The sequence below is a fragment of the Chiloscyllium plagiosum genome, chromosome 36 (assembly GCF_004010195.1).
Source record: "Chiloscyllium plagiosum isolate BGI_BamShark_2017 chromosome 36, ASM401019v2, whole genome shotgun sequence".
In the NCBI taxonomy this organism is placed as follows: Eukaryota; Metazoa; Chordata; class Chondrichthyes; order Orectolobiformes; family Hemiscylliidae; genus Chiloscyllium; species Chiloscyllium plagiosum.
Window position 1 is genome coordinate 17073161 of NC_057745.1, and position 19293 is coordinate 17092453.

Consider the following 19293-nt stretch of genomic DNA (forward strand, 5'->3'; position numbering starts at 1 on the left):
CCACTCTGGCCTATCACCCTCACCTTATCATCCTCACCTTAACCTCCTTCCACCTATCGCATTTCCAACACCCCTCCCCCAAGTCCCTCCTCCCTACCTTTTATCTTAGCCTGCTTGGCACACTTTCCTCATACCTGAAGAAGGGCTCATGCCTGAAACATCGATTCTCCTGCTCCTTGGATGCTGCCTGACCTGCTGCGCTTTTCCAGCAACACATTTTCAGCTCTGATCTCCAGCATCTGCAGTCCTCACTTTCTCCTATAGTCACAGAGGACCAAAGGATGCTCTCATTAAAGAGAGATGACCGACAGTGAGTTCAACCTGAGGGTCATGACACTTCAGGCAAGGTGCCAGGTTGAGAAGACAGGGCCTTAATAGTGATCTCAGCCAGCCCGGGTCCTGAATCCATGCTGTTGGCATCACTCTGCATTGCAGATGAGCCATCCAGCCAACTGAGCTACCCAACACCACCATCCCAGCTTGTTCCATATCCCAAGTAAAAACGTTATGCAATATTTAAAGTTTCTCTGGTCACAGTGACTTATGTGAGAAATTCTACACTTCCTCCTGTCAGAATATACTTCCTCTACAGAGAGTTCTATTGGTTTTAAGTAGTGCCAACTCGCTTTAATTTGCATAAACCCCCCTCTTGATCTTGATACTTGCTGAGATGTGAAACCGCTCAGCAATGTTGTTTGCACTGGCTATGTGCTACAACTATGATGGTAAACAGGACACACAACGTTTGTATGCTGCCTACATCATACTGAATGGGTATGAGTAATTATGCAGCAACAGCGCATTCCCATTTTTTGCAGTAATCCAAATTAGCCCTTTATGTTGTTTGAAGTCTTTTATAGATAGATGATTCAATTGTGATTCAAGGAACGCTACCTTTACAGAAGTTTATTAATAATTTGTTCAAATCTTCATCAGTCTTTACCAAACTCAGAAGGACATATATGTAAAACAAAAAATCATTTGAGTTTTTGTATTGTAGGATGTGTTTGTATTTTTAGCATAACTCCATTAATGTAACGAAGATGTGTGGAAACACCCTCATCTGCGCCCCCTCCCCCCACCCCCCACCAATAAATAAAGTATATGCTCTGCAAATAGATTCTGTCATGTAATTTTGGTCTGCCAATATTATGAGCACAGGGTTTAAGATACAGAGATATTCCACACAGATTATAGTTTTACAGGGTAATCAGAAAAAACGGAAACAAATTTCGTAATTAATTTTGACCCAGACTCCTCTTAATGTCACGGGACTACATGCTAACATTAATGTGTTAAATCATCAGCTTTTAGGAGTAAATGTTACAGCCATTTCAATTTACTACTTTAACTACCTTCTCGGCTGGGACTATTTATATGCACCCGAAGTCAATAATAAAAGACTTTTTTGTGTTAAATTAGCTATTTTAAGAAAAACATTCTCCAAAATTATTGAAAATTTGTCAATCATGATATAAATAAATTCCACTAGAAATACAAAACATCTAACCTTTCTGTAAGCAACTGCAGATTAGTTAGCAGGCAAGGCCATTAAATGGTCAGAAATTAGCATGAATGTAGCAGTGTACACTCACAGATGATGGTTTCTCTTTAAATGTATTTCCCAATCGCAAGGCTATTATTTTGAGGCAAGCTGATTTCACAAAGCGCACTCATTGAAAGCATATCCGAGTTGCGTGAGAAATTTCCATATCTCTCACACTCTTGTAAATCACAATTGAACAGTAGTAAACCAAAGAATGAAGTAAACCATGGCTGGTTTTAATTTTAATGCAACATCCTTGCCAATGACTGGGATTGATTCAGAGACTGCCCTTTGGTAAGTAAGGCTTTATTAGCCAGATCACCTTAAAATACTTTATGATTCTGGTGCTCTCGTCACGTTATGCATTACTGGCCAGAAGCGTGTTCCAACTATTGGCTGCAAATCAAAAATTACTGAGAAGTTCAAGCAAGCTGTTTAACATGATATGAAGCTTTGAAATTTGGGATAAACAAAGCACATCAACTATAAACAATATTTTTCCTTGAATCATGATTTAAGTCAACATGTGAATATCATTTGTAACCCATTTAATCTTCAATTTTTCTAGAAAGGTGGAACACCAGTTTTCATTAAAGTCCAGAGTCCAACATTTCCCTCAAGCCCAGGCATTGAGTATTGTTGGTATTTTCAGAATGGCTTTGGATTACATAAAGGATTTAGAATAGTCAGAGGACTTCAGCTCGCATAAAGCCAAATTGGGTACTTTAGACAGGACAGGCATTGGAGTTTAGGGTTTACTGAAATTCACAGACTGTCGGTTCACAGACCTGACTCTCCACACAGCAAGTCAGAATCCTTGGCTACGTAGTCTTGTGGAGGTTACATGGAAACAAAGTACTTCTCCAAAGCAAGGAAAAAACTTATGACAAGGCATGTCAACCTGGGTCGCTCTAGGTCCTAAAGACTAATAATGTAGTAACATGTGCAAACCCTAGAGGGTAATTTGCCTGTCAAACTTCTGTGAAGAGTATGATGTGTGGTAAGAGGAAAACATGCACTGAATTTAGGATGGGGGCTATAATTAAAGCTAACAAATGGCAGTAATTAAAAAGAAACATGCCTAGAAGACAAATGCACAGAACAAAATAAGTACAGAATTTGGGATTAACATTGTTAATCCCTCCTGGAAGTACTGTGCAGTTCTATGGTTAAATGTATGTTTTACAGCCGGGGGCTCCTGGTTCAAATTCATTCCCACCGTCAAAGGTTTCAAAGGGAATTATCATAACTGGACTCCATTCTACCCAGTTGCAAAATGAGTACTACCAGCTGGTGGAAAGTGAATGTGCATTCTGCTGAGAGGAGAAGCCCCTTACCAATCAGAAATTGTGCTCTCTTTGGCAGGCATTTGTCTAAGAGTTTGCTGCAGAAACAAATTGATTTTTCAGTCCCTGACTTAGTTTTAGTCAGTGAAATAAAGAAGTGCAAAATAAGATATTGCAAGCTTCACTACGTACGGTGAACCGCAATTACAGTAATTGCAATGAGACCGATGTCAATGATGTATATCAAGACACTGCCACACTGAAAATATGCATTAATGTTAGGTGTGAGGAACAAATCCAAGACAAATGGACCTCTTTATAAAGCATATCCATTGTTTATCTTATAGGAAGATTGTAATGTAAATAGAATTTCATGACATTTCCTTCTATTCGAAAGTCATTAAACCAAACAGGCATTGCTGTCTGAGCAATATCAACCTGTAGTATTTTCATTGTATATGACAATTATGCAGATATATTTAACAATTCATATTGAAGTAAAGGCACTGTGATCATGGTGTGAAATTTACTTTGTGCAAAATACTGTTTGTTATAAAGAAGTTAATTATTTTGCGGCAGAGCACACAGTAAATGTCACTCCATGTCACATAATTTAATACTTTAAAAATGCCATACTTTTGAGCTTCCACTTAATCATCTAGGCAAATTAGCTTATGTTATTCTCTACACAAATATCTTCAATGGTGCACCAGATGAACAAAAGATACACACTTCATTAAACCCAATAATCTTATTGTGAAATGTATTAGGAACATAGTAAAACACCATAAACTGTTTTAAATGCACTATATGTAAAGATATACAAAATGCTTCCTCAAAATGATTTTATTCCAGCAACACTATCGCTCAGCATGTATAAAGGTGAATGAAATAAATAAAGGAAAAAAAAGAGGAATTCTTTTACATTGCAATACTAGAACACACAATATACCTCTTATGACTGATTTATGATCAGTTGCCAAATTGGTTCAAATTTTCCAGATGAAAATTCAAAGGCTGCGTGCTCTTTATACATTTTTGCGCATAATTCGATAATACATTATTTTTACAAGCAGTCCAGTAATAAGCATGCCTAATATTGTATGTCTTTAGAGAATTTTTTCAAACCACATTCCATACAGTTTCACTGTTGCTAACACATTGACATATCCTCCATATAAAACAGTGCAGCTGAAAGATAGATTTATGAAATTATGAAATAACTTTGTTTTCACTGGTATGCACATTTCCTTCAAGATGCCATATGTTAAAACTATTAATCTCATGGGTTTCAGTCCCTCCAAGAGTATTAAATCATGTGGTTTGGAAGAAAACAATTTTCTTCCAAACCTGAATCTAGTCAATTGCTTAAAGCAGGTGCTGTTGAATCTAGGTGACACTTAACAGTATTTTGTCTTCAGTATTATATTTATTCTAATAACTGTAAGTCTCTGAATTATAATATTTACTCACTACTTGTTAATTATAGAAGCAAGATACCCATTTAAATGTAAATTATGGCAAAATGGCTCAGACATTTCTTCTGAAATCACTTGTTTCAGAGTAGAAAGGAGTGGGAGTTGTAATGGGGATCTGTTGCACTGGGTCCACAATATCTACTGCCATTTTGGAATTCTTTTGACAGATGTGACGGCAGATTTATATATATTTGCCCAAATTTGGATAGGAATATGCACATTATGAGGAGCTATGAGAAAATAAGTGCAGAGTCATGAACATCTTGGCAATGATGTGCATTAGAAACAGAATTACATTCATGGTCTATACCATTACTGGGACTGGGACACAAAACAATAGGGCTTAACTAGCCTAATGTAGATTATTACAATAAAGCTACTAATTGCAAAGCGTCATTGGGGGGGAACAAAGAAAATCATTTTCATATGGTATTCTTAAGCTACCTGCATCTATCACTGAGTGCTGCAGCTATCTCCAAACTCCATTCCAGCATTGTTCCATTCCAGAGGCAAGTATCCAAAATGGAGCCCAAGTTGTTATGGGGATCATCAATAACAATTAATATTTAATCTAGACAAAACACAAGGAAATTGTTGCAGTCAAGCTGCGAAAATCTAGGGCACTGCCTCCTGCAGAGCTTGTTGAGCAAGCACACTGCATAAGCAATTTGTTGTACATACAAACAAGATCACTCATTATTAGTTGTGAATTGTATTAAAGTTAATACAATCAACTGCACATTTCCTTGTCTGAGGTATAGAGTGAAATTAGCTATTCCTAACCAGTATCCAGCATTTCCTTCTTGAAGTTATGGACATGTGGACTTCAAATGGCACCAGCCCCATTTAACTATGATATTCCCACAGATATAGCCTAATGATTTGTGTTGATAGAAAAGAAAAATGATCAATTCAGTAGAATATGTTATGATACACCAGTGCATCTTGTGGTGAGACTTGAAGCCAGGCCTTCTGGCTTAGAGCTGCAGGCACTCGCACTGTGTCATATGATATTAGGTTTTTTTTAAAAAGTGCACTCGGCAGGATCCAGTCTTGCAGGGAATTACCCCCATGCACTTTAAATCCATCGTCTTAACCATTCAGCTACAACTAGAGACCCACTGTGTTGATACATGATGACTGGGCACTTGGGTGAGTTAATAAGTAGCAGCTGACATCCATAAAACAGCTGGCCAGCAAACATTACCATCACCATGACAGAAAGTGAGAAAATTGGAAACATATGGCTCTCGGTAACAAAGAACTACACCATGTATTTCCCCAAGCTTCTTCTCCCTCATAAGAACAAGCTTAGTCTCAAAGATCCCTCCCTATAAACTGTGATCCTGAGTTTCATTATCAGCTTTGTTGTCCTTCTCTGAATCCTCTTCAGTCTATGAACAGTAGGATGTCCAAAATAGCAGAGAATGGGTGGCAGTTAAGGCTTTATTGGAAGTTCTCTTGTCTCTGAGTCAGAAGGTTAAGTGTTCTCACCTGCACTAACTCAATAATGATCCCATCAGCAACAAACATCAGAAAGAAACAGCCTGTGAATGGAGGAGCAACGGGTAGTTAGGAAAGAAAGCAAAAGCAACCAGGGAGTCGCCAGGGACCATCTTTAGCTGAAACCTGAGCTGGAAGATATTTACCAGATTAGGATTTCTGTCTACCAGAGGTGAGAGTGTGTGTAAGGACTGAAAGAGATGGCTGCAAGAGGTCTGTAGAGGGGTAGAGAAGCTGCAAGATGGGCATGCAAGGAGAATGGGCTGCAGAATGGGTGTAGAGAAGAATAGGGATGGAAGATGGGTGTAGGGAGAGAAGGAGGCTGTAAGATGGGTGTAGAGAGAGAAGAATGCAGAAGGTTGTGGGAGAGGAGGCTGTGATGAAGAGGGAACAGTTCTAAACCTGAGAACAGAAGAATGCTCATCACTTTAAAGTAATTAATTCCTTGTAAATTAATGTAGAATCTCTAGTTTAAGGTTGAAAAATTTGGGAATTATTTGGAACACATTTGGTGAACCTTACTGTCCTGAACAGTGTTACTTGTTAACTTTAAATCTCAGTCTGAGATCACAAATGCAGAAGAGGGGGTAGTTTATTGCCTGGTTAAAAGTTTCCAGTTTGGTGCATATGCAATGGAAATGTATTAGTTGTGACTTCAGAGTGTGGAATATGTTAAGGGTGATGGCTTTTTGTATCTGGAAGTATGTGTCAGTTGTTCTGGGGAAAAAAAACATTTGTTGCTAATTTATGTCTGTTGTCTCGAACCAATCTAAATTTAGAGGTATGTAGGAAATTAAGGCATTCCTTGTGGTTTGTGCCCTAAATGTAATAGAGAGATTATTATTGAGGATATTGGTGGATTCTTCTCAATTTGTTCTCATACCTCAAACGTCAATATAAGTACAGAAGGTATTGTTACTACACAAATGCACTACTAATGAATAACTTAATGAGAACGTAAAAGTAGCCCGCGTAAACCAAAAAGCACCATTTGAGACAATCTCAAAAGGATCCCTAGAAAAGAGATATTGTGATCATTGATACCCACTACATCATGAGAAATCAGTAAATAATCTATCATCTTCAGCTTTGTTTGTGGGCTATCAATATTCTGTTTGCATCTTTTAATTCCTACAATCATGGTCAAAATTAAATAATACACATTATCCATGATTATAGCATTTTATTCTTATATCCCTTCAATCTGTTTTTCACAGGATTGGAAAGTATAAAACTACTCAGTAAAACTTGTCAATTTAAATAGAGTGCTGGTTACATTATAAGACCATTAAAAAATCATCTGTTTGAATTGAAGCACAATCACACCATAAACAATGACAGATTCTGCTGAAGTAGACAGGCAGGAAGCTGGAACAACCCAGCCTCCTGCCTGCCTACTTTGAATTCCAGCATCTGCAGGGTTTTTTTTGTCTCTAACCAAGATTCTGCTGAAGGTCAATTTCATTAATGTATTTAAACATCTGCTACACTATACTGAATTGTTAACAACAGGAAGGTCAATTGATTAAAACAACCTCCTTCCAAGGAATGACAATGTTTTTGCTCAGCACGACAACATAGTAACATGCTTTGAAATCAGAAATTCAGTAACCAAAGGATTGGGATTTCAAACCTGTGACATAACAATTTTAATGGTGCAAGATCTGAATTAACCATAACCCTCATCACTGCTGTTCCTAGTCTGTCTACAAGGTGTCTATTTTGTATCGGGCAGATCCAACTATAATACATCAGTGTCCTCTTCCTTCCTTTGGAAAAACTGGTTTGTCTTTCCTATGTCTAGCTGAGATGATGAACTGCCAATGTTTTTTTCTCCTAGCCACAATCTTTTAAAGCGTAATTCTTTTTAACCATTAAGTTTAACAAAATATTTCCTTTCTTAATCATTTCTTTTTAAATTGCTCTTCTGCTTGGACTGTATTTTAGAAGGATCTAACTTATTTATGATTTGGAGATGCCAGTGTTGGACTGGGGTGTACAAAGTTAAAAATCACACAACACCAGGTTATAGTCCAACAGGTTTAATTGGAAGCACACTAGCTTTCGGAGCGACGCTCCTTCATCAGGTGGTAGTGGAGGGCTCAATCATAACACACAGAATTTATAGCAAAAATTTACAGTGTGATGTAACTGAAATTATACATTGAAAAATTGATTCTGTTAAGCCTTTCATTTGTTAAAATACAGTGATAGTTTCACTTCTTTCATGTGTAAATCACAAAACTTTTTTTTTAAAAAAGTTTCATTCTCGGGTTAGCTGGTAACAATGGTGATAGCTAGACAATATGTTGTCACCATTGTTAACAGCTAACCCGAGAATGAAACTTTTTTTAAAAAAAGTTTTGTGATTTACACATGAAAGAAGTGAAACTAATACTACTATATTCTAACAGATGAAAGGCTTAACAGACAATCAATTTTTCAATGTATAAATTCAATGTTAGGATTGAACCCTCCACTATCACCTGATGAAGGAGCATCGCTCCGAAAGCTAGTGTGCTTCTAATTAAACCTGTTGGGTGGCACGGTGGCACAGTGGTTAGCACTGCTGCCTCACAGCGCCAGAGACCCGGGTTCAATTCCCGCCTCAGGCGACTGACTGTGTGGAGTTTGCACATTCTCCCCGTGTCTGTGTGGGTTTCCTCCGGGTGCTCCGGTTTCCTCCCACAGTCCAAAGATGTGCAGGTCAGGTGAATTGGCCATGCTAAATTGCCCGTAATGTTAGGTAATGGGTAGATGTAGGGGTATGGGTGGGTTGCGCTTCAGCGGGGCAGTGTGGACTTGTTGGGCCGAAGGGCCTGTTTCCACACTGTAAGTAATCTAAGTAATAACCTGGTGTTGTGTGATTTCTAACTTATTTAAGTCATATTGAGAAAGAAACATTAATGAGCTAAATATTTTTCTCCTAATTGGCTGTTGATTTCTTTTAAGAAAATACAGCAACGGTACAATAAGGCTCGTGTTGACTAAGCCGAAACCAAAAACTAACATTCTGTTGTTAAGGAATGGGTTACAGTTGTCAAGAATCTGTAATTCACGTCATGGCAATGCAATCAGATTTCTTCACTAAAATAAAATGCTATAGCTTAAACCCAAGTTAAAATTCACGTTGGTATCAGCTGGATTTTAGCGTATTAATAACTGCAGGGCTATCAGCACACACAAACACAAAAATTCAAAAGTTGCTCTCAGAAATGCCCTGCTTCTCCAAGGGGTATGTTGATACATTGCTCCCTGAAAACTAACTGCAACCGCATAAACTTGGGGGCTCACCCACTAGCTATGCATTAATAAACGGCTAAAAAGTTAAGGCTGATGCATAAATTAGTTTTTAATGGTGCAATAACTGACCAATACTTTTGAATAACTTCGCTGGCTCTGAGACATTAATCTTCCAATTGCAGAGTTCCAGTTCCTCAAAGGAAATAACTATTGCAGAAGAAAACAAAACTGTTGGGTTTTACTTTGTCTTTTTTTTATCTTCCTCTTTTAATCCCACTTGTATTTCCCAAAATCACATTGCTTTTTCTATGTCAATTAAATGGTAACTTAGATTTCTTGTTTTATTCCATGTACTTTAGTGAGGATGCTTCAATCTTATTAATTGAAGAGTTTGGCTGTTGCTTGCCCTTTCCACAGGCATCATGCTAGAAAAGACATTGGAAATCCCCACAGACATGCTTGTGAAAGCTCCCTGAACAGTTCTCAATGAGGTGAATGGCAAAAACCTGACTGTTCCTTCACAGTTGAGAGCAACATCCAGGTCATTAACATTAAAAGGGACTTTATAGAAAAGGGTAACATCAGCTCCAGTATAAAGGTTGAATCTAGCCCAAAATTACAGGATAAAAATCTTTCTGATGATTGAAAAAGAAATGAATTTGTAGTCAGATCCAGTTCTAAGAAGTGAACCAGCAATACAACGTACCCATATTTCATATTTCAGTGATCTGAGCTCCAGCACTCAGTGCAAGCTGGAAGAACAGCATCTCATTTTCTGTCTGGAGACTCTGCAGCCTTCAGGACTCAATATAGAGTTCATCATTTTAGGGCCTGAGCACCTTCTCCCATGTCCATACCCAAACCCTCAAGGCCTTGTCATCACATTAGCAACTATTGATTCCCCCAATCTGACCTTACCCATGCCTTTGTCTGTCTAACTGTTGTTCTCTCTCTCTTGAGGCTTCACCTCCACCTCTTGTTTACTCCTCCCTGCCCCCACTCCCCTACCCCATCTTCAGCATATATACCAACCTTTACCTAGCTACATTCAGTTCTGAAGAAGACTCACCAAACCTGAAATGTTCATTCTGTTTTCTCTCCACAGGTGGTGCCAGACTTGCTGAGTTTTCTTAGCAACTTCTGTTTATGTTCCTGATTTATAGGATCATAAGTTCTTTTTCTTTTGAGTTTTAATTGACTTTTACCCTTTACTGTTTGAAACTGAGAACTCTTAACATTAAGACCTAGTTTAAAGATTTGCTGGTTATTGGTCAATTTATTCTCTCACTGCCCTTTGACTATGACTCGTTAATGTATAGGTGACTTTTGTTTTATATTCCTTTGTATTGCACCTGTCTGCACTCTGCAATTCAAATTATTGTTTTAGAAATAAAGGGAGTACGAAAGGAATTTTGTTGGAAAGCTAAACTGGTTAAGGATAGCCAAAAGTGTGAATGTTAAAAGGAAAGCTACATTTGCTGTCAACCAACTACAGGAGGGCATACTCACCACTTATGAAAACCCTCCCATGGAAAAATATAGTTTTGGATTGACAGATTGCTTTGAGATTTGATTTCAAGTGGATCCTTACAGTCAAGATATAAAAATATTAAATCGCTAATACAGCAAAATACACAGGTTCTTCACCATAGAGTGAGTGAGACATCAAGGAGAGCAGTGACCAGCAGGGAAAGCAGCAACAATGGGTGCACCACCTCTGGGTCCAGCGTGTGGGCACATGATGATGATATCAACAGCACTAACTTCCTGTTCAAGTGTGTAGATAAGAGGTAAACATGGTAAAAGGAAGTAAAATTAACATCAAAGTGACCTCGGGAATTGAGAAAAAGTTAAAATCATTTCGTTTTCTGCTTTTAGACCACTTTGGAATAGAACAGCTTTTAAATAATTAACTTAAAAAGGATACATAGATTTGAACACAGGTTTAAAAAAAAGTTACAGTTTAAAAACTTGTGCTACGAAGTATGTATGATGCTTCTTTTAATTTGTTATTCTTAATTAGAAGCTTCCCTTGTCCTCAGGAATTATCCAGTATATTTTCTCTGCTTTAAAGCTTCAAGTAATTTTCTTCTTTTCAAGCAACTTTACAGTATTTAGTACTCACTTTCTTTGAGGCTTTTAATATGTGCCTATCCTGATGCCTTTGTCATTCATTACAGAATATATTGTTCTTCAAACAAAGCTAATTTCAAAGGAACCAAGGCAAAATTGGTTGCATATTTGACAACTTGCATCTAGTCAGCAACCAAACATAACATGGTACAATTCAAAGAAAATCAGAATTCTCCAGGAATACTGGACAATATTCATCTTTGACTAATAACACCAAAAGAAAAATAAATAGTTATTTATCTAATTACCACCCAGATGGCCAGACACTGGTCTAGCATATCTGCGTTATCTGTCTTTATAACAAGGCATTCAAACAAATAATGTATGGGGTAAATATTGAGAAATGTTTAATGACTTGATAAGATGCGATTTAATTAGATGCCACCAATTTATTGGAAGTTCTGAAATGAATGCCATCTGGTGGACTTGCAAATATATTACAGTTTACGGTTTTGATGATTTCACCTTGAATGAAATTTAAGATTCGCATTACTCAGATGATTATAGAAGAGAAAGGTCATCTGCCTATATTTATTCATCTATCCCTAAAGACATTAAACATCCTCCATTGCAACATCAAACTGATTCTTAAATTATTTGGGAATTTTGCATTCATTATGGGGAATGTTTTCCATGATCACAATGAGAGAAGAACTCCTTGACATCAATTCTCCATTTGCTTTCAAAGAGCTTGAAACTATGAAAATTTAAAGCAGTTTTCTGAATTTAGCTTTTCTCTACCACTTACATATTCCACATATAATTTACAATGATTAGGCAGATTCCTCAAATTTATAGTATCTACTCGAAATTCAGTTACCTCATTTTCCAGTTAATAAATGTCAAGAATGTTTAAAAATTTGAAAGCTACAAAGGACCCTTAAAACCCAAAGAAGAAAAACTACAGTGTAGAAATTGATATTTGTGATATGCACACAATCTGATCTTTGAGTACTGTTCCTGCTTGCCTTGATGGTTACAGCAACTGCTTACAATTTAAGATAAAAAATAGCGGAATCTGAGACTGGTGGGTAGAGTTCATTATCTGCCATCCAATTCTCATGTTGCAAATCAGATAAGCTGACTTTATTTCTACATAACAGAGCTCTTTCTCATGGCCTCGTGGTTCGCTGACACATGTTGCCCTTCCATTGTGCATTCAAATTACTTTTGGAGCAAAATGCTCGCATTTGGCCTCAAATTAATCACTCAGTCAGACTATTCAATTTTCTCGTCATCTACGGCCCAAAAATTGCCTCTTGTTCATTTAAATATTCTAACTTTATCATCACTGCAAACTACATGAAGGTGTGACATTATCACTGAAAAGTATCCAGACAATTAAAGGCATTAATAACATAACTCAAAGGATTGATGGAGTAGATGGAGTGCAACAATTCCCTCTGGCAGCAGTGATATGGACAAGTCCAAAATATACCAAGAGGATAACCTAGACCCTAACTTTTGCTTATTTTAAAGGCAAGTCCGAGGCATTACATTCTGGATGCAATTCAATTGGTCAAACTACCAGTCTTGAAGCAAAACGCACTTTATTCATACGCTGTAGTTAGACTACAACAAAAGAAAGAAGAAATTGGAATAACAACTCTACTGGAAACAGAAGCATAGATTATTTAACTACTAAACAGCAACTGTTCCAATATAGTAAAATCCCATAAACACCCCCTTGGCAAAGGCAAATTCAGTCAAATAGATTGTCTCATATTCAATTCTCCAATCCAGGAGGAAAAACATCAAGAGAAAACTCTTGAGAGAGTGAGAAGGAGGGAGAGATGCACCGTCACTTCCAAACTCAAGACCCCAGCAATTGCTACTGAAAAACTTAAGCTAAAAATCTTTATGTGGGAACTTGACCCCACCCATTCAGACTGCTTCAATTGGTCCAAATATTTTGTAAGAAAATCCCAAGGCCTTACAAGCTATTTATTGTCTTTGGAGCAGACTGCCAAGTACCTCAGTCACAACCTTTCTTCATTAAAACACACGTCTTAAAGCCACAGTATCGTCACAAAGTCTAGAATGAGGAGGTATAACTTTAACATTAGAGTTAGGCCATTCACAGAGGTGATATCAGAAAGCATTTCTGGACACAAAAGGCAGCGGAGCTCTCAACTTTTCTTCCCCCAAAAGCTAAGTTAGTTCAAAAGTCAAAACTGAAGTGATACATTGTTCACATGACTAAGATTCCATTCTTTGCTTTCTCTTAGTGAGCTCCATTGCACCATCTGTCCATCACTTTGACATCCCTTGTCCAACAAAGCATTCAATGCTGTGCAAAACTTTCTAGATATCACTTAACTGATGATTAGTGGAGGCTTAGAATTAAAACATAAAACAGAATTGTTACGCTATGCTCCTTTTAAAAAAAAGATCAGAGAACCTCAAGTGAATCACACATTATAGGTGAGGAGGATAAATACAGGGATTCAAGGCAGATAGATTGGGTTAAGATACAGATCAGCCGTCATCTAATAGAACGGCCAAATGTTCTTGCAGGCTGACTGGCCTCTTTCTGTTATGATATTTTGTCCCAAACTCATCCACACTGACAATCCATAGAAGTGAGGATAAAATTATATGTATATATGAATGATCTACAAGTTCATGGTCCTGAAATATAAGCACAATGAAAGAAAACGCAACTATGTTCAGTATTGGCACGATCGGGTCTTTAATTTGCGAAACTGTGAGCCATATATTTTTACATTTATGAAATAAAAGGAGTTGGAAATAATGTCTTTTCTCATTGCTCTACTGCCCAAACACGTTAGAATGTAAATTACTCAGATTATTTCACAAAACTAATATTTTAATATTGTTAACCAATACTTTAATGCATCCTCTAGAAATGTGTACCTAGGAACAAAGTTCAAGAAGGCATAAAGCAATTATAATGTACTTGTTAGAGCTTTGTTCAGGAACTCACCATGCTGTGTGTTCTGGCTGAGGATGGTGCTGCACAGCTCTTCTTGACTGATCCCAAGATGTTGACAAACTTCCTCTCTGCTGTAAGGTTCTGGATGCAGAATTTGCTCCACAGTTGAAATCATTGTCTCCAGACTGACTCCCAGTTCAGTTTGTAAGTCTCCCAATTTTAACAAATTCTCCCACTTGACACCCTTTCCTTTTGCTAGTATCTAAACAGCAAAGAGAGTCAAATGTTCAGCATTACATTTAAAATTATTTAAACAGGTCTCCGAGCACACCATAAAATAGCTCAACAAGAAAATGAATTTAACTGGGCCATTTTCTAGTACAATATCTTAGAGCGTCTGTGATACTTTAGCAATGATGTGATCTCAGAAAGAGATCTGAAAGAGAATTAAAGACATTTCTTGTTTGCTGATAATTGTTTAGACATGGACTTGAAAACATTTTTCTTTAGTCTGTAGGTTACTTTTGTGCTGTGTGCTAAGGTAAGAAAAAGATATGGTATGAATGGCCTCTAACATATCTTGATTCATATATCAGAAACAGCATTTCTCTACATACCTCTCGAGAACCACTCAAAGCTCTGAACACCTCTATGAGTCTCACTTTAAATTTTCTCTCTTCTATTTAACAGTCAGAGTTTATGCCCATGATTAGGCTTCCATTCTTTGTATTTGCTTAGTGAGCACCAGCTTCACCATCTTGCCATGACCTTCATATCCCTTGACCAATAAAGCTTTCAAGGCAGTGCAAAACTTTCTAAATACAATTTAACTAATGATTCGTTGAGGTTTAGAAATAGAATTTAACTCCAATTTTTACTCCACCTTCCTGTTAAAAAAAAATCAGAGAACCCAAGTGAATCACACATTATAGGTGAGGAGGAACAAGAAGGTTCTGGCTGGAGAGCCAGCTCAAGGCTGCCTTCAGTATCAGATTTCCAGAATGATTGCAATCCAGGATCTACATATCTTCTGAGCACCATAAATTCATAAATAATGTAAAAAGAATATGAAGCACCTTGCAGTGATATTTGCTGCTTCAAAGTGATGTCACTCTTGAATCCATTGCACCTTCAGGACAAGTTATAAAGGTCCAAAGTTGCATTGTCATCCCCTACCAACGATCTACCAACAAGTGCAATAGAATCATTAACCCCAATGATAACAAGAATGTGATATTAACTCCCTATACCTAGATATGGACAACTCAGTACATTGACAGGGTTTCAACAACTTCATACACCACACAGCAAGCTGAATCCTTGAGGGTTTGTCTAGCTGGTCTTGAAATTCCACTGAATAATGATGAAACTGTCAACTGCCATAGGATAAACATGCTGTGCCAGCTTTAGATTGGTAGTTATCCACATGATCTGACACTGATGGCGAATCACATGCTGAAACATGAGAAGCCAACCTGTATGAGTTGTTCATAGTCTCCCAAAGAGGAGCCTCATTCAAAGGTACTCATTACCTGAGTAAGGGACTCAGCATAAATAAGTGGAGGGTAGCTGAAAGCCACTTCTCTGTCCTTACTGAGTGATACCAACATACCTTTCACTCCTGCAAGACCTTTGGCTTTGGTCACTGTGTGATCCTGGGCCTCCAATGGATGCATTTCCTTCAGCAGCCTCCGTCTCTCACATAGCACTGCTGAGCAGATGATGATGCCTCTGATTGTCAGCAGTTCTGAGCAGGTGGGTCTTTCTGCCTTTCGGGCCCTTTCGGGTCCGGATGGTAAAGCAATTGCCTGTATTTTGGAAAGGTTTCTCCATAGGAGGCAATACGGATTTCTCACTGGCTCTCCAGCTGGTGGCCGAGAGACCCTATCACCCCCACAAAATTCCTTACTCAGAGCAACTAGCACAAATACAAAATTTAGCCTCATGTTGCAAGGCAACTAATTGCAATGATATTAAAATAATATTCAGATTCCACAGTGTCCAAATGGTCAGAGACCAGACATCCCCAGAAGGTGTGCTACCGAACCCTTCAGAACTCCATGCAAGGACTTGCCAGGAAGTTGAACTACTGATTGGTAATTCTTCTGCTCCCTGGACTATTTTAAAAAGATTCTGATTCTTGAATTAGAGTCAGAGAAATTGGACAGATAATTACCCAGGAAATATTAAACAGGAACAAACCCAAGTCTAGTTCCTGTGTGAGTAAGCTACTGAGCCCTGATCACTCACACAGATCCCTAACTCACCTCTTGATTCCAACTAACCACACCCCTCATTTGACCTATTCCAACTACCTCTCTATGGCACATCCTCTGCAAACTCCTTCCCCCACCCCCGACCCCTCTCCTAACCACCAACCTACTCACCACTCACTCACTCTTACTTAGAGTGCATTCTTCCCTTGACCACTTACCTCTCCCACCCTGCCCTCAGAAACAGCTGCAGGAACTCAGTAGATCTGACAGCATCTGTCGAAAGAAAGCAGAATTAATGTTTCTGATCCACCTCTGGACCTGAAATGTTAACTCTGCTGTCTCTTCATAGATACTGCCAGACCTGGTGAGTTTCTCCAGCAATGTGGATGATCCATTTCAGTCTTCTCCAGTGGTCCCCAGCATGACGGATACCAGTCTTCAGTCAATCGATTCACTCCATGTGATATCAATAAAAGGTTGGAGGCACTGGAGACTGAAAAGTCTATGGGCCCTGACAAAATTCTGGCCAAGTACCAAAGACTTGTGCTGGAGTTGCTGCTCCCCGAGCTATACTGTTCCAGTACAGTTACAACACTGGCATCTACCCAACAATGTGAAATATTGCCCAGGTATTTCGTGTACACAAAAAGCAGGAAAATTCAACCTAGACAATCAGCACTCCTCAGTCTATTCTCTATCAGAAAAATGAGGGTAAGTGTCTTCAAAAGTGAATTTAAAAAAGTTCTGATTTTGTTTCATATTTCCAGCATATGTATTTTGGTTCTTTATTTGTTTTCTTTTCTCTTACACATAGTGTAAAAAAAAAACCTTCCATAGCTTTCAAAGAAGTGTGTGGATATTTGAACCTCCAGATCACTGAGAGGAAGTTAAATTTATAAGTTTTTTTGTCTGATCAGGATCAGCAATAGGGTTTTCAATCCTGACTAGACAATTTGGGTCAATAAGTTGCGCCTACACCTTTATTTCTTTCATATTCAATTTTTTTTTCCATCATGATTGTTTCCTGCTGTTCCAATCTACTTAAACAGTTAGTTTGGCTCAGAAGAAAATGTGACAAATCTACTCCAATTCCAGTAACTGGTTTCAGTGATGAGAATTGGTATTAGTGAATATATAATCATGTTTCACAATACATAATGCAGTGAGATTAACATTTAAGCTGAAGTGCCTTAAGAATAATGGCCAAGAATTTGCAGAGCTTTTGACTGTAAATGTCAGTGTTCACCCTCATCAGTCATCTGAAGCTGACCACAACCTCAGAACTTGGTGCAAACACAAATGAATGCAACAATCCTGAAGGTTCAGTCTTGTCATTCAGTCCTTACTCTAGGTTACACTGTTAACCGTCCTTCCCTACACAATACCTATGTCCAATCCACGCAACAACTTGAACCAGCAATAACTGGCATCAACTAATATACCAAGAACTTTTGTTTTTCTACTCTGCATTAGTGTTAGATATGCATTATAGAGTTCAGCCCATTCCTTAAGGTGTAACAGAATTTTAAGTGGTGATTGAGCTCAGAACTGTTGCCAGACAAGCAACCTGTCCCAGAAGAAAAAGACTGTGGCATGTTATTGAGTGTCTTAATTTTGACTGATCATTAGATTTTTTAAAATTTATTTTCAAAAATTAAGCATTTTTCATATATCAGCTTCTACCTTCATCCTGTGTGTACGCCCCAGTCCTTGATCCACTCTGTAATTTCGTTTTTCATAATCTGATTACTTGTGCTTTATATTTCCTGCTGGGTCTTTGTGGGAATTCTTTATAGTGATACTAAAGAAGTTGAATCTCTTGTCACAAGGAAGAAGGAGGAGGCGGCTATGTTAGGATGAGATGTGAAGGCTCAGTTAGGGTGTTTGAGAGTTACAAGTTAGCGAGGAAAGACCTAAAGAGAGAGCTAAAAAGAGCCAGGAGGGGACATGAGAAGTCATTGGCAGATAGGATCAAGGAAAACTCTAAAATGTTCTATAGGTATAGCAGGAATATAAAAATGACTAGAGAAAGATTAGGGTCTGTCAAGATTAGTAGTGGGAAATTGTGCATGGAGTCTGAGGAGATAGGGGAAACGCTAAATGAATATTTTTCCTCAGTATTCAACACTGGAAAAAGACAATGTTATCGAGGAGAATACTGAGATACAGGCTACTAGACTAGACAGGGTTGAGGTTCACAAGGAGTAGGTTTTAGCAATTCTGGAGAGTGTGAAAATAGATAAGTCTCCTGCACTGGATGGGATTTTTCCAAGGATTCCCTGAGAAGCCAGTGAGAAGAGTGCAGAGTCTTTGGCTTTGATTCTTTATGTCGTCATTGTCGACAGGAGTAGTGCCAGAAGAGTAAAGGATAGTAAATGTTGTCCCCTTATTCAAGGAGGGGAGTAGAGACAACCACGGTAATTGTAGACCAGTGAGCCTTACTTCAGTTGTGGGTAAAGTGTTGGAAAAGGTTAGAAAAGATAGGATTTATAATCATCTAGAAAGGAATAAGTTGATTAAGGATAGTCAACACGGTTTTGTGAAGGAAAGGTCACGCCTCACAAACCTTATGGAGTTCTTTGAGATGGTGACCATACAGGTGGATGAGTGTAAAATGGTTGATGTGGTGTATATGGATTTCAGTAAGGCATTTGATAAGGTTCCCCGTGATAGGCTATTGCACAAAATACAGAGGCATGAGATTGAGTGTGATTTAGTGGAGAATGTGAGGACTGCAGATGCTGGAGATCAGAGCTGAAAATGTGTTGCTGGAAAAGCGCAGCAGGTCAGGCAGCATCCAAGGAGCAGGAGCCCTTTCGGGCATGAGCCCTTCTTCAGGAATGAGGAGAGTGTGCCAAGCAGGCTAAGATAAAAGGTAGGGAGGAGGGACTTGGGGGAGGGGCACTGGAAATGCGATAGGTGGAAGGAGGTTAAGGTGAGGGTGATAGGCTGGAGTGGGGGTGGGGGCAGAGAGGTCAGGAAGAAGATTGCA

General features: G+C 38.4%; 1 protein-coding gene across 2 annotated transcripts in view; it reads right to left on the reverse strand.

Annotated features, from left to right (window-relative positions):
• galk2 (galactokinase 2) overlaps positions 1-19293 on the reverse strand; it is a 119967-nt gene that overhangs the window by 18647 nt on the left and 82027 nt on the right. For both annotated transcript variants that reach the window (XM_043677417.1, XM_043677418.1), the window contains one exon: positions 14137-14347. In XM_043677417.1, coding sequence (XP_043533352.1) covers positions 14137-14347 — 211 coding nt within the window. The remainder of the gene's footprint in view (positions 1-14136; positions 14348-19293) is intronic.